We start from the raw sequence: 12,707 nt of genomic DNA on the forward strand, positions 1-12,707 counted from the left end.
GCTGGGGAGAGGGAAGTCTGGGCCTCTCTTCTTAGACCCGACCCCGGATAAGTGGCGGAAGATGGATGGATGGATGGATTATCTTTGCCATCACGCCCCCTAGTGGTCACCTCTGTATTTGGATATTGTACAACCAACTGAGGGCCACATATTGACCTTCGTTTCCTCTTTATGTTGTGAATGTTTTATTTGAGGGCATGAAGAGTGTAATGAATAAAAATGTGTTGCAGAGAAGGATGTAAAGATCAGGGAAAAGAGAAGGGAAACTGTTTTGTGATTGGAGGAAGGAAGTGAGGTCATCTGAAATTCAAATTCTGTCAATGAATTATTAATGTAAATATTTTTCCAGCTCTCACTAACTACCTCTTTCTGTCCCCACTAGGACGGCCCTGAAGCCGGACAAACTGTGAAGGTGAGCACTTAATATTTAAGCACCTTTAAATATGTCATGAGGCCTTCACAACAGTTAAACACCATGAAATAATAATTGCGTTTGCACTGCTAAACTCTTGGCACAGCTGAATAATTTACACATCTCTTTCGAGGAGGTTTGAATATTTTTTGCTTTGCTTGGAGCCTCCGTATAACGCCTCCACTGGCTGCCTGGGGGTTGCAGGTTAATACGCAGAGGCGACACAATGTTACCAGTCTTTCACTACAAAATCATTTCCCTCATCTCTACAGACAACACAGGTATTTCTCCATTTTAAACCCTAGTTCATTTCTTTTGTACACACTACAAACAAATGATCGATAAAAATCCCATTTGACCTTTGACCAGAGCTGCATGTGTGGTCATAGTGTTTGTGCCACCATCGTCCATATCAGGCGCCTTTGATGGAGGTTTGAGGGCCACAGAAAGAGCATGTTGTCTCTCCACAACAGCTGAAGTCAAATTCACTGTTTTAATATTTCATGTCAGGAGGCGACGCTCAGCATCCTGAAGCAAAGCACAACCTTGTTTGCTGGAATCATATTTTATTGAGTGTCTGATGAGTCAAGACAAAGATAAAAAGCTGATGGGATTAAATACAGGTAAAGCTGGGTCCACCCGCTCATTCATGCCTTCAAGCATTTATATTGCTGGAACATTTCAGAGCTGTATTGAAAGGGGTCCCATCCCAGCTGGTCACACACATGTCAGGCGGCATCATCTTGAGGTTGGTTGCTGCTACGATAGTTGTGTTTGACAGGGGCTCGGTTCCCTGAATGATGCTTTATTCAGCTGGTCTGAGCTGGTCGTTCAGCTGGTCTGAGTGAGCAAAGGGTCTGGAAGCAGAACAGAACTACACAAGCTGCGTAGTTTTGACGGTTGTGTGATCTCATGTGGTCTCACAGGATGTAGACACCCTCCCATGGATGTAATTTACTTTACCTAAGTGGACCTGGGTTCTTCAGCAATGCTCACATCATTCAGACTGGTTATCAGGCCGGCTTGGCTGTTCCAGGCCCCTAAATCAGCTCCAAACTGCATTAACTCACGGGTCAGTTAGCACCACAGGCAGCCTATTCCTCCATCCGGCAGACCGTTCTCTGCCCTCCACCTCCTGTTAAAACGTAATCTTCAGCGTGTGCCCTGAGAGAACAATATCTGAGAGAACAAAGATCTTTAATCTTCTATTTTCACTACAGCCTCCATTTTTCTTCTGCACATTGTTGGGATGAAATGGCTTCTCATCGGCGGTAAAAACAAGGTCAATGGCTGATGCTTTTTGGTTTTGCTTCAGCTCCTCACTTTAGCATTAGCATAATATCGGCTGCTCGGAAAGGTTCCGGTTAAAGAGTTCTCCTGGAGGACAGTGAGTGGAGGCAGTAACATTTCCCACCCAACCTTAACTCACTGGAACAATTTACATATTTTATCAAGTCCTTCTAACACAAAGCAGCTCTATATATGGAGAGCTGTCTGCTCTCTTTATGAAAACAGATTATCTTGGAGCATAAAGCACACCTGCTACAGTAGCAACCCACCCCCATCGATCAACTGGGTTATTGCAATCAGTTGCCTCAACGCCAGCAATAAAAATGGCCCTCTGATTGAATGAAAGAGGCAAATGCACTCTTATAAACTCACTGCCTGGAGTCTCACAGACACAAGACAAATCTCTGTGCTTTGAATGACGGGATTGGATTTTATTTGTGTCTTATGGAAAATACAGGCTGATTATAGCGATTCATCATGTGCAGAGCTCTGTATACATCTGGCTGTTAAGTTGTTCGGTGACTTTCTGGCTCACAAAGGTGAGAACGTGTAATATCCATAGATAATGTGGAAGAAAGGGGAATTTTCTGTCTGAGAAATGAGCCGTCTTGGAAAAGTCACATACCCTGTGAAAGGATTCTTCTCTTTAGCTTCAAATAGGTCCAGTGGACATCTGCTCTCATCCAGGAGGCTCCAGTTGAAACTAAATCCCTGGTTTTTATGTCCTGTGCCGTTCAATGGACGCTATGATTAGTGGTCATTTGCATTGTTAAGGGGCGTGGTCAGTGCATTGCTTTCAAGTCTTCTGCAGGTGTTGGCCACTGTAGGAGACACCGAGACATCCACGGTTCTGACACTGATCACCTCCAGGACTTTTTTAGCCGTAGAGCCAACAGCAAGTGATCGATCAATCAATCAATCAATCAATCAATCAATCAATCAATCAATCAATTTGTTAGGGTCTGGGTTTTAACAGGACCCGAACGCAGGCAAGAACGCAGGGATGGAAAGTCCAAAAATTTAACCAACACAAAAACAGCAGTCCTCCTGGACTGCAGGGAAGCACAAGTCCAAACCTCTGGTGCCCACAGAGAGCTCCAGCATGGAGCCAACACAGGAGTCAGGTTCTGCTCGTTTCAGAGATCCAGCCGGATGGCATGAAGACCTCAAACAGGCAGGGGAACGCGCCAAAGACAAAAGACCAAAATATTCCAAGTCCAACAAAGTCACCAAAAACACCAAAATACTCCGACACTAGTAGGCAGGCGTTTAGTCCTTAAATAAGCGGCTAGATTGCTGAATGACTGCAGGTGCATCAGCCTTTGGCAGGAGCATGGCTCCACCACGCCCCCTGCAGAAAAAACCAAACAACCCGAAATCCTGGACCCCAACAGTTTTAAGTCTAATCTTAAAAGTAGAGATGTAATCAGCCTCCCGTGATTACTGGTCATTGTTGCTACGGTTATTTTAACAGTTATTTTGCTCAAGAAGAAAAGGTTTAGGAGAAGACTAAAGGTCCTCCATGACATGATCCCACCTCATGGAGATCTTTCCATCTTCTGTTCAACACTCTTGATCCCTTATTGGAGTAGCAAGACAGAAGGAAAAACATATTTCCATTCTTACCCGCAAGCACTGATCAGCTGAACTTTTTTTTCTTTAAACTGTAATTCATCCAGGAAGGATTAAACAAAAGAAAAGCAAGAGAAAAATACCAATTAACATTTAGGTCGAGCATTGCCATCCCTTAGCTCAGTCCTCATAAGAGGAACATTGAATCTCAGCCAACTGTGGGCTCTAAAGTTATGTGTAAACCCTGAGCAGATGTATGAAGGCAGCTCACCTAGAAGAGCCTTTTAAATGAAAATAAACCAGTGATGTTACCTCCAGCTAAGGATGGATCTTGAAGGCTGGACCTGTTATGAACCTCAAAGCAGCTTGCTAAATGGGGTCCAGTTTGGCTAGGCTGGACCAGAAGGGAGTACTATAAATAGTGTCTCCAAAGTCAAGCTGTGATAAAAATAAACTGGTGAATAGACACTTATGGGCAATAAAAGAAATCATGTGTTGAATTTGTAAAAAAAAGCTAACTGGAAATTGTAGAGACGTGATGTTTGAAATGTAGGCCCATTTCTATCCAGATGCCCAGATATGTGTTTATTTCTTTGCTTTAACTGCAGTGTGGACATGGAATTATGGTTAAAAATCATAATTTTGTTGTTGTTTTGTTGTCCAGATGTATGTCATCAGCATACATCTGGCAAGAGGAAAACTTCAACTGATCACAGATATTGTTGCCCAGTGTGAGGGTGAAGTTTTGTCACCCGTGCTGTTCTTCACTCTTATGTTATGACTCAGACAAACCACGCAAACAACTGGAGTGCTTGCAAGGGAGAGTCGAGCAGCAGTTCAGGCTTCCTCTGTCAACTCTGCTCGTCTGCTGCTCGCTCGCCTCTTTTATTGGTGCAAACAGGGTATGTGTGAAACAGGATCTCACGACTCCTTATCTTTTAACTACTTCTCCCATCTTAACGAACAGGATAACTTCCCCCATCTTTACAACTTCTCTTATCTTAACAAACAGGATACATCTGAGTGCTGGTTTCAGTTGTAAGCAGCTCCAGCACTTCTGTTAAACATTCACATGTTCCTCTTTTATGACCTCAAACACTTAAAATCTACACATCATAGCATTTAAACAATAATAGTAATGACAATAATTCTTCTCACACCAGAGAGGAAAAATAAGTTTGTGCTTTTTTGGAAATTTCTGTGAGGAAATTAAAACTAGACAAATTAAAACTAGCTGTTGCTGTCTGTGCAGGGTTGCTGATTTGAGAAGCCCTACAGATTTCTTTAGGTCCAGTGTTAGCCCGAAAAATGTTAGAGTAAAGCTAAACCCAGGCTTTGAGACAGGCAGAGCTAATGATTCACATGATTCCATCACCAGCCACCTGAGCTGAATCAAAAATGTGGTAGTTTTGAAATGAATATTAAATAACTTGGATAATTCCTTTTTAATAGCACAAAAAATATTATTTTGCTTTCATTTTTGAGAGACACTAGCCAAGTCTTGGTTTGTCTTTCATTACAAACAGAATGTCCCTGGCAAATAATCACTCATGAGAAGAGTTTTTGAGCCATATTTCATTGCGGTGAGATCAAAAACAGCTGAAGCAACAAGTGCTTCCTCACGCTCAGTGTCAACACGGCACAGCTTGACTCGACAGCACTCTTGGTGGTTCTACATCAGTATCGAGCACCACTTCCAGGTGGGTGGGGTTGTCAGAGCAATGTAGTTCACACCTAAGGTAGCAGCAGTTGTTCATCTGGTCAATCGTAGCTTTGACAGACCAACATCAACATGATAGTTCCTACTGGGAATGCTTAGACGCCCTAGTAGGTACCAAAGACAAGTACCTACTCCCCCTTGGTACCGTGTTGGAAAAGCTTTCTAACTGTATCGAGTCGAGTTACGCCAATTAGGTCATAGTGGACTCTGAGAGAGCAGGATGGAGAAGATGGAGGTGCAGCTCTGCATACAAAAAGTTCAGTTTAAGTGTTCATAACCTTAACTAGAGGAATATTGGACCAATTAAGAACAGGATGTCCAGTCTAAAAGGTGTCTACCTGAAGCTGGACTACCGCAGCAACTCACTATCTTCACAGTAACAAGGACAGACAAGATGGGACAAAGACACATCATCTGGAGCAATACTGAGCAGCTACAGAGAGGAACTGACTGATTTTTGACATTCTGCTGGTATTATCATCAAGTTTTATCAGCCAGAGTTTGAACCTTATCCAGCTCTGCAGGAAATGCTAAGTTTTGATTATAATGAGCCGCAGCGGCTTTGCTGCGTTCCTTCCCTCAATGAAGCTCAACCACATTGATTATTTGCTTCTCTGCATGGGTCAAAGATGAAAAGTAGACAATCAAAAATTACATTTTACTTAATCAGCAATTGCTTACAATTACAACAAGGTGATGCCATAATTATAAGATCCAGCCATCATTTAGTTAATTAATAATTGATGCTCAGCTGCAGTTCAAAGTACTAAAAAACCTGGAGATGAAGTGTTTGCTGTGAGCAAGGTTAAGGTTCATCAGCACTAAAGAATTTAGATATTATAATGACATTAATATAATGTTTACATTGTTTTATAAAGTTTAGTGATAAAAGGATGCATCAAGTATCCAAACAGAATTGGGGGCCCCTGTTGGCTCATATTTACCACCAAAGAGACATTAAAAACGAATGCAGGTTGGGCTTAAATGCATTGCCTGAGTATTGACTAAGAATGGATCTTTGATATCAGCCATTACTGGCATACTGTGCCACGCATGCACGGGCACCCTCACGCACACACACACACACACAGGAACATACGCACACACACACTCTCTCTCTCTCTCTTGCTCTCTCTCTCTTTCTCTTTTGAATACATCCATTTAGTTTCTTTCAGTCTTAATACCTGCAGGAGATGTGCCCTCCTGCTGGGGTATCATCTTGTTCTTCCTTTCATTTTGATTGTGCAAAAGTTGCAGTGAAGTGTACCAGGAACACCCGACGTATGTTTTGGACCCAAAGACTACAGGCGGAGTAGGTTTACTCCAAAGTTTACAGCATTGCGAGGGAAACCAGAAAGGTTCCAAAGTGGCAACAACCTGAAAGAGAAGTGGAGTCAAAAACTAAGGATGAAATGGAACAACCCCACTCCTGCAGAAGAAACCTGACCAGAAGAAGACCAGTGAAAATGTGGCTGCAACAATTATATAACTCGGTTATTATCCTGATAAATCCGTAAATTATCGATTTTAGCAACAATTTCTGCTGCAGAAGAAGTAGAGAGGACTCTTCTCCCACAACCAACCAGCAGCCATGCAGTGAGGACCCAGCCTTCAGAAATCCCAAGATGATCAGAATGATCTGTGGCGATATGCATCTTTGACTTGTCCAACAAATTTCCAGTTTCTTGAAGAGCAGTTTTTAGCTAACATTACAAGTGGATGCTTCCAAGAAAATAAAAGGAAAGCTCCTCTTTCCACCAGCCAGGCTGTAAGTCCGTCCTCCTCATGTAATAGTTTTTACAGCATTGGAAGTGAACCTGAACAACTTTGTTACTTTGTGGGATAAGCACCTCAACCCTTCACCCTGAAGTCTCCATTTTGAGCCTGAGGACCTCCTCATTTTAGTAAACTATCAATGTGCTCAACTCCTGCATCAGCTGCTCCTGTCAGAGTCCTGACAAACGTTAGTCCTGAAGGTGATTTGAGTGTATGTTTCACTTTTCTTCCTTTCAGTCAGTTTTGTCATTTTACTAGCACCATTTTTTTATGGTAGAATGTTGATTTGAACCTGTGAGGTTTTGTCTGCCTGTCTGTCTGTCTGCCTGCCTGTCTGTCTGTCTGTCTGTCTGTCTGTCTGTCTGTCTGTGTTGTATCTTTTATCTCTGACCGACTAGAGGTCAGAGACAAGTCTCCTTTACTGGAGACAGTTTTGTTTGGGACGTGAATTTGGGTCCTGTAGACATTTCCACACATGCTTTGCAGCACCTGTAGCGTTCTGCAGTCCTCATTAATGCCAGAGTTTAGCACCCTCTTCTGGTCTAGAGAAGTCCAGTGAACAGACGGCAAATGGAGGAATTTGCTTCATTGGCTTCACTGCCTGTGTCCACAACATTAGTTGTTTCTGCAAGGACTGACAACATCTGTAGATGGAACACGTGCAACAAACCTAAAATAGAAATCAGTTACACGTTTTGGTAATTTTCTTTAATTAACATTAAGACTTCCTCCCACTGTGTCATCGTCAAATTATAATACGTTCTAAAATTACCCTTAGATAGAAATAGAACTTGTCGCTAGGGAGTCATTCACATGGTCCATTTTATTCAAATATCATTTGGAAGTTGTGAGATAAACAGGCTCTGCTGCTTTTGTTCACCTTCAGAAATTCTCTGACAGCTACACTAACCTGGTAAAGCTGATGTAACATTACAGTATGTAAACTACCTCAATGCGTACAAAAGCCATACAAGAAGGAGCAGATGGAGTATCCTCATCCATCAGGGAGGGAGGAGGGGTGTGCTGGAGTCTTGGCTGGTCCCTGGGTGAGTGGGGGAAACACACTCCAAACTAGTCATCAATCATTCAAGTTCCTGAACTTTCAAACAACTGAATAAATTGAGTTTGAACCCACTGACCAAAAGAGGTGAAAGCCGACCCAAATCGGAATAAATCCGTGTGGCGTGATGATTCTATCACTCTAAAGCAGCAGCACATGTGGACACAGGTGGTGAACTGGAGCTACCCATCTCCACAGGTGAGCCCATCAAAGCTGGTCTTTGCCTCAGACTTTAAAATCAGTCTATTGCTGCTACACTCAGTGCTACACTCAGCACTGAACCTTAGTCAAGCCTTTAGCACCCTCGGGGAATCCTACTGTAGCAGGACCCTTAGCAGTGAGCTAAATTAGCTGCACAAAAGGTGTTGAAAGCTAATATGCCCTTTATTTTTGATTCACAATGGCTGACTTCTCATCAAACCAGACCACACCAACAGGGTTCACTTACAGGGAGGAACCGCATCCTGAGGGGATTCCCCCATATGAGCTGATCCTCCTGCTGATGGACAAATGGGTAAAGGAGGGGGAGAGAAGGAAAGAAAAGAACAACAAACACACATGTCATACATGTAACTACATTAACTGTAAAATTGCAGAATTAAAACTGAGGTGGTCAGTAGGTCAGAGGTCAGAACCCCCCCCCCCCACACACACACACACACAGACACAGACACAGACGTTACAAACACACACTCAAGCACAGAACTACACTAAATAAGGTGTTAATCACAGCAATAACTGACCTATAAAATGCAACCATGAACCCAACAGCCTCATTAATAATGTGGTCGCTCAAGGTTAGCGGCTCCTGTTCTGCCTATTAGCATTAGCTTAGCATAATGAATTAGTGACCCCAAACTTTACCACAGAGGAAGCTATTCATCTTCCTCTTAATATAGAGGGGGCGTCATCCTCCTGCACCTTGACAGGGAGTCAATTCCACAGCAGGGGTGCTGACAGCTGAAGGCTCAAAGACACACTTGAGGCTAAAGAATAGATCATCCAGATCATACTCCTACAAATCTGCATTTCCTTAGCAGAGGTAGATCTTTCTCTTCAGTTGTCGGTGGACTCTGATGACCTGATAGGTTCATTGTGTACAACATTGTGTCCATCATTCATTGCCTTTGAAAGGTTTTCCCCATAAGTGCCTGTGCAGGTTTGTAGCTCGGAGCAGCTCCACCTCATGCTTGTCTTTATGTGTTGACAGCTGTTTGGAAAATGGTCAAGGTTTACATTCTTCTTGCAAACGAACTATCAACACCACTAAACTATGCTGCCCAGTTTTATGATGGGTAAATGATTATATTATCCCTAACATCTAAACTAATTCTAATATAAAACAGGAACATATACAAAAAACAGAAAAATATTTGGAAGAGCAAGTCAAAGTTAACCATAAGGACAGTAGCGGGTGGGGAGAGTCAGATGACTCCCTGGTGTTGAAAGTGTCCTCAAATGCAGCGCTACTAAACTGTTACCTTGTCTTGTTTTTACAGCACCTCCATGTTCATGTACTCCCCAGGAAGGTGGGCGACTTTGAGCGGAACGACAGCGTGTACGACGAGGTCAGTGGCTCCACATGCATCTCTTAAGAGCAGTGCATAACAATCAAGGATTAATCTAGAAGCAGAAAAGGAAATATTCAGTGTAGAAGATTCATTGATAGTGCTGCAAGCAACAACCTGTCCAAACAATCACTGGTTGTACCACCAAGTGGAAAGCTGTCATGCTACAATTCCCAACAATAATGGTGCAAGTAGCATCATCTGCATCATCTTCTTTATCGTAGACTTCTTTCCACAAGGGATGTTTAACATAGCATTTAAGCTCTTTTATTCTGAGAGGATTAATCTTCCTCTTTCACTGTTCAGTCCATTTTCTGAAAGGTGATGCCACCATATCTACCCCAGATGTGTTAGCTGCTTCATTTCTGCCCATCTAAGGTGTCCCTCCCATTTAGCTCTGATACATTTTTATTAAAAGTTTTACCAAAATATCTTATATTTCACAACAGGCACATTTTTGACCTGGTTGAATGTTGAATGACTCTTCTGCCATCACTTATTCCTCTTCATTCTGCCTGGTTGGTGAATAAATGAACACAATGGTTGGAAGTTGGAGGCTTCAGCTTGTCATACTGGATCACCTGGTGTCTGTTTCTGTAGAAATTCCAGCACAGCAGTAGTTCACCTGTGGCTCCCTAGAAACTTTTATGAATCTGAGCTTGTATCAGAGGGCTCTGTCGGCCCCACGAGCAGCAAATCTCTGATCCAAAGAACTCTTTAATAAGGAAATAATGAACATGCCATTCAAGCTGTTTTAAATTTCACTGTGACATTTAGCATTTGAAACGTGAGCAAATGAATATCAGTAACCGTGAATTTGATATGAATATTCTAATAAGAATGTTTAATAACAAAAAGGAACTTGGCTACACATCCTTCGGCTGCCCGAGGGAAGGAATAAAACCCGGCAGCTCCGCAGCAGAGTCCTAACTGCCAAATATAAATAAGTTTGTTTTTAATTTGCATGTGATCATGAGGGTTATTGGGCGAGCAGCTCTGCCGCCAACCTTCATATTTCCCATGTTACACTCTGCAAATGAGAACAGGATTCTCTTTGCAATGTCTAATCACAGTGTTTCCTGCCCTCGTACCTTAACTTCTTTAAGTGTTTTAAAGTGCTGGTAAAGCAGGTGAAGCTTTATTCCCTACCCTTTTGTTCAAAAATTGAGGATTCACAGAACCAACTGATTCCTAGCATTTCGACCGCTTTACTGTTGAGAATTGTGACTTGCACACCCTTTAGTTGAAGGTTTCACATTCAAGCCTTTCTTCATTCCCATATTTGCTGTATTGAACTAGAGGTCTAGCTAAAACGGCACCACCTGGTGGCCAAATATACTGTCCGAAAATGTTGAATTCTGTTCCGCAGCCATTCCAGAACTTTATAAGAAGTTGGCCCTATATTTGAATGTGGGAAATCTCTGCAACCCTCTCAATCATTTGTTTATCTGTACTTTTAACATTGTCGTTGCGAAAGGAGATGCCACCAAAGGGAATTTTTTTCTTGTACAATAAAGCTTCTTAAATCTTAAAAACATTTAATCATAACTGTGATCGACAGACAAGACTAGAATCAATCACCAGTCAGGTAAAACTCACCTGGTGGGAGGGGAGGTGTGGGATGTCTGGCTGAATGGACGACAGCTTCAGATAGTCATCTGGCTCAGCATCCGATTTATTCCTGAACTCAGTCTTTAAAGTCACAAGTGCTGAAAACACAGTTTTATACAAGTATGTTATGGATCCAGCTGAGCTGCTCATTCAGCAGAGGTATGCTTTCTATGAGCTGTGTTCTCAGGTTTTGCAGGTGCGCTCTGATGACTCCTGACATGGTGGTCAAGATGCACCTCAACTAAAAGAGGCAGTTGAAAGATTCTGAGTTTTTCTGAGTCCCACAACAGGAGCTTCTTTATAGTGAACTATTTTGCCATGGACATGAAACATAGTAACTGTTTTTCTGTTTCAGCAATAGATTTAATCCATTTAAGTAACTGAAAATATCAGCTAAATATGCTAACTTGCACAGTCACTCAATGTCACAGAATCAATTTGACAGTTCAAATAGAAGTGAATGCAAGTCACAAAGTCGACACACCCCGGTTTGCCGGAGAAGCTGTCGGTTGTCTCTCTCTACACTATGGCAAACAAACATGACTGCAATGGGAAACTTGATGAAATTTATTGTTTCATGTCACATCCTTTACTTGTTTTGGCGAGTTTTCCAATCATGGCCGGAGCTCTGTCAGTGCTGAATCCCTCACTTTTTCCAGTGTATTTTATTATAAACCATAAATCCATTCAAAGTTTCAAATATTTTCTCCACTGTGAGTGTAAAGGTTTGCGAAAGAGAAAATCTTTATGCCGTCATATCCATATCAAATGCAAACTCATTTGACGGGCTTGCGATGTCTGTGGACTCATATTCTTCCCACTAGCTGCTTCTATGCGACTTCAGCCATGTCGTTAAAACTCTGTTTCACTGTGTTGTCTGGCAAAGAAATTGCTTTTGCTTGTTCTGCTGCCTACTCACCGATCACCACTCGAACCGTCTCTTTGGCAGCAGGAACAATTAGTTCTTCTCCTGTGTGTTTTGCCCCCATTTTCTACTATACGTTTTGCTGCTCGGTCTCACCTCCTCAATGTTTTGATATTCTCATTGCCAGTGACACATGTTGATTCAATTTATTTCCTTTGGCACTGATACTCTGTGTAATTTTTAAAATGTCTTCAGATTTGGTGGAATACCCTCCATGTTCAGTTTCCAGGAGGCTGTGAGGCTTCCACTATTTGAGGGCACACAGACAGTTTGATGATTGTTCTCTGGTCCAACTCAGAGTGGACCAGAGTTGATCAAAAGTTACTCCAAGATTCCTCACAGAGAGACTAGATGCTAAAGAGATACCATCTGGGGTGATAATGTGATCTAATCTATCCCTGGGAAGTTCAGGAACAAACACCATGACCTTGGTTTTGTCCTGAATTAAGGAGAAGAAAATTTGTGGACATCCACAAATTTGTTCTTAAGACAGGTCTAAAACTGCTCTGTCTCCTCTGGTTTCATGGATAAAGAAAGCTGAGTGTCATCAGCATAGCAATGAAAATTGATTCCATGCTGCCGAATAATGTTTCCTAAAGGAAGCATGTACCGTATTTTCACGACTATAAGGCGCACCTAACACACTGAGATTTTCTCAAAAATCGACGGTGCGCCTTATAATATGGTGTGCCTTGTGTGTGGACTGAGTTCCAAAATCTGCTGTGTGCCTTTGGTAGGTGTACTACGGTAAACGCTCCGCCCATCGATTAGCG

General features: G+C 42.3%; 1 protein-coding gene and 1 long non-coding RNA gene across 6 annotated transcripts in view; one reads left to right on the forward strand and one right to left on the reverse strand.

The window, feature by feature from the left end:
* fhit (fragile histidine triad diadenosine triphosphatase) overlaps positions 1-12,707 on the forward strand; it is a 122,969-nt gene that overhangs the window by 85,707 nt on the left and 24,555 nt on the right. For 4 of the 5 annotated variants that reach the window (XM_057029390.1, XM_057029389.1, XM_057029392.1 and 1 more), the window contains exons 4-5: positions 383-412; positions 9,330-9,398. In XM_057029390.1, coding sequence (XP_056885370.1) covers positions 383-412; positions 9,330-9,398 — 99 coding nt within the window. The remainder of the gene's footprint in view (positions 1-382; positions 413-9,329; positions 9,399-12,707) is intronic. The other variant, XM_057029393.1, reaches the window with a different exon arrangement.
* LOC130523824 (uncharacterized) lies at positions 728-4,112 on the reverse strand. Its single transcript, XR_008950021.1, has 3 exons — positions 2,328-4,112; positions 1,376-1,591; positions 728-1,295 (listed from the first exon to the last, which is right to left on the reverse strand). It is a non-coding gene; the product is annotated as an uncharacterized LOC130523824 (long non-coding RNA).

Source organism: Takifugu flavidus, chromosome 4 (assembly GCF_003711565.1).
Source record: "Takifugu flavidus isolate HTHZ2018 chromosome 4, ASM371156v2, whole genome shotgun sequence".
Taxonomy (NCBI): Eukaryota; Metazoa; Chordata; class Actinopteri; order Tetraodontiformes; family Tetraodontidae; genus Takifugu; species Takifugu flavidus.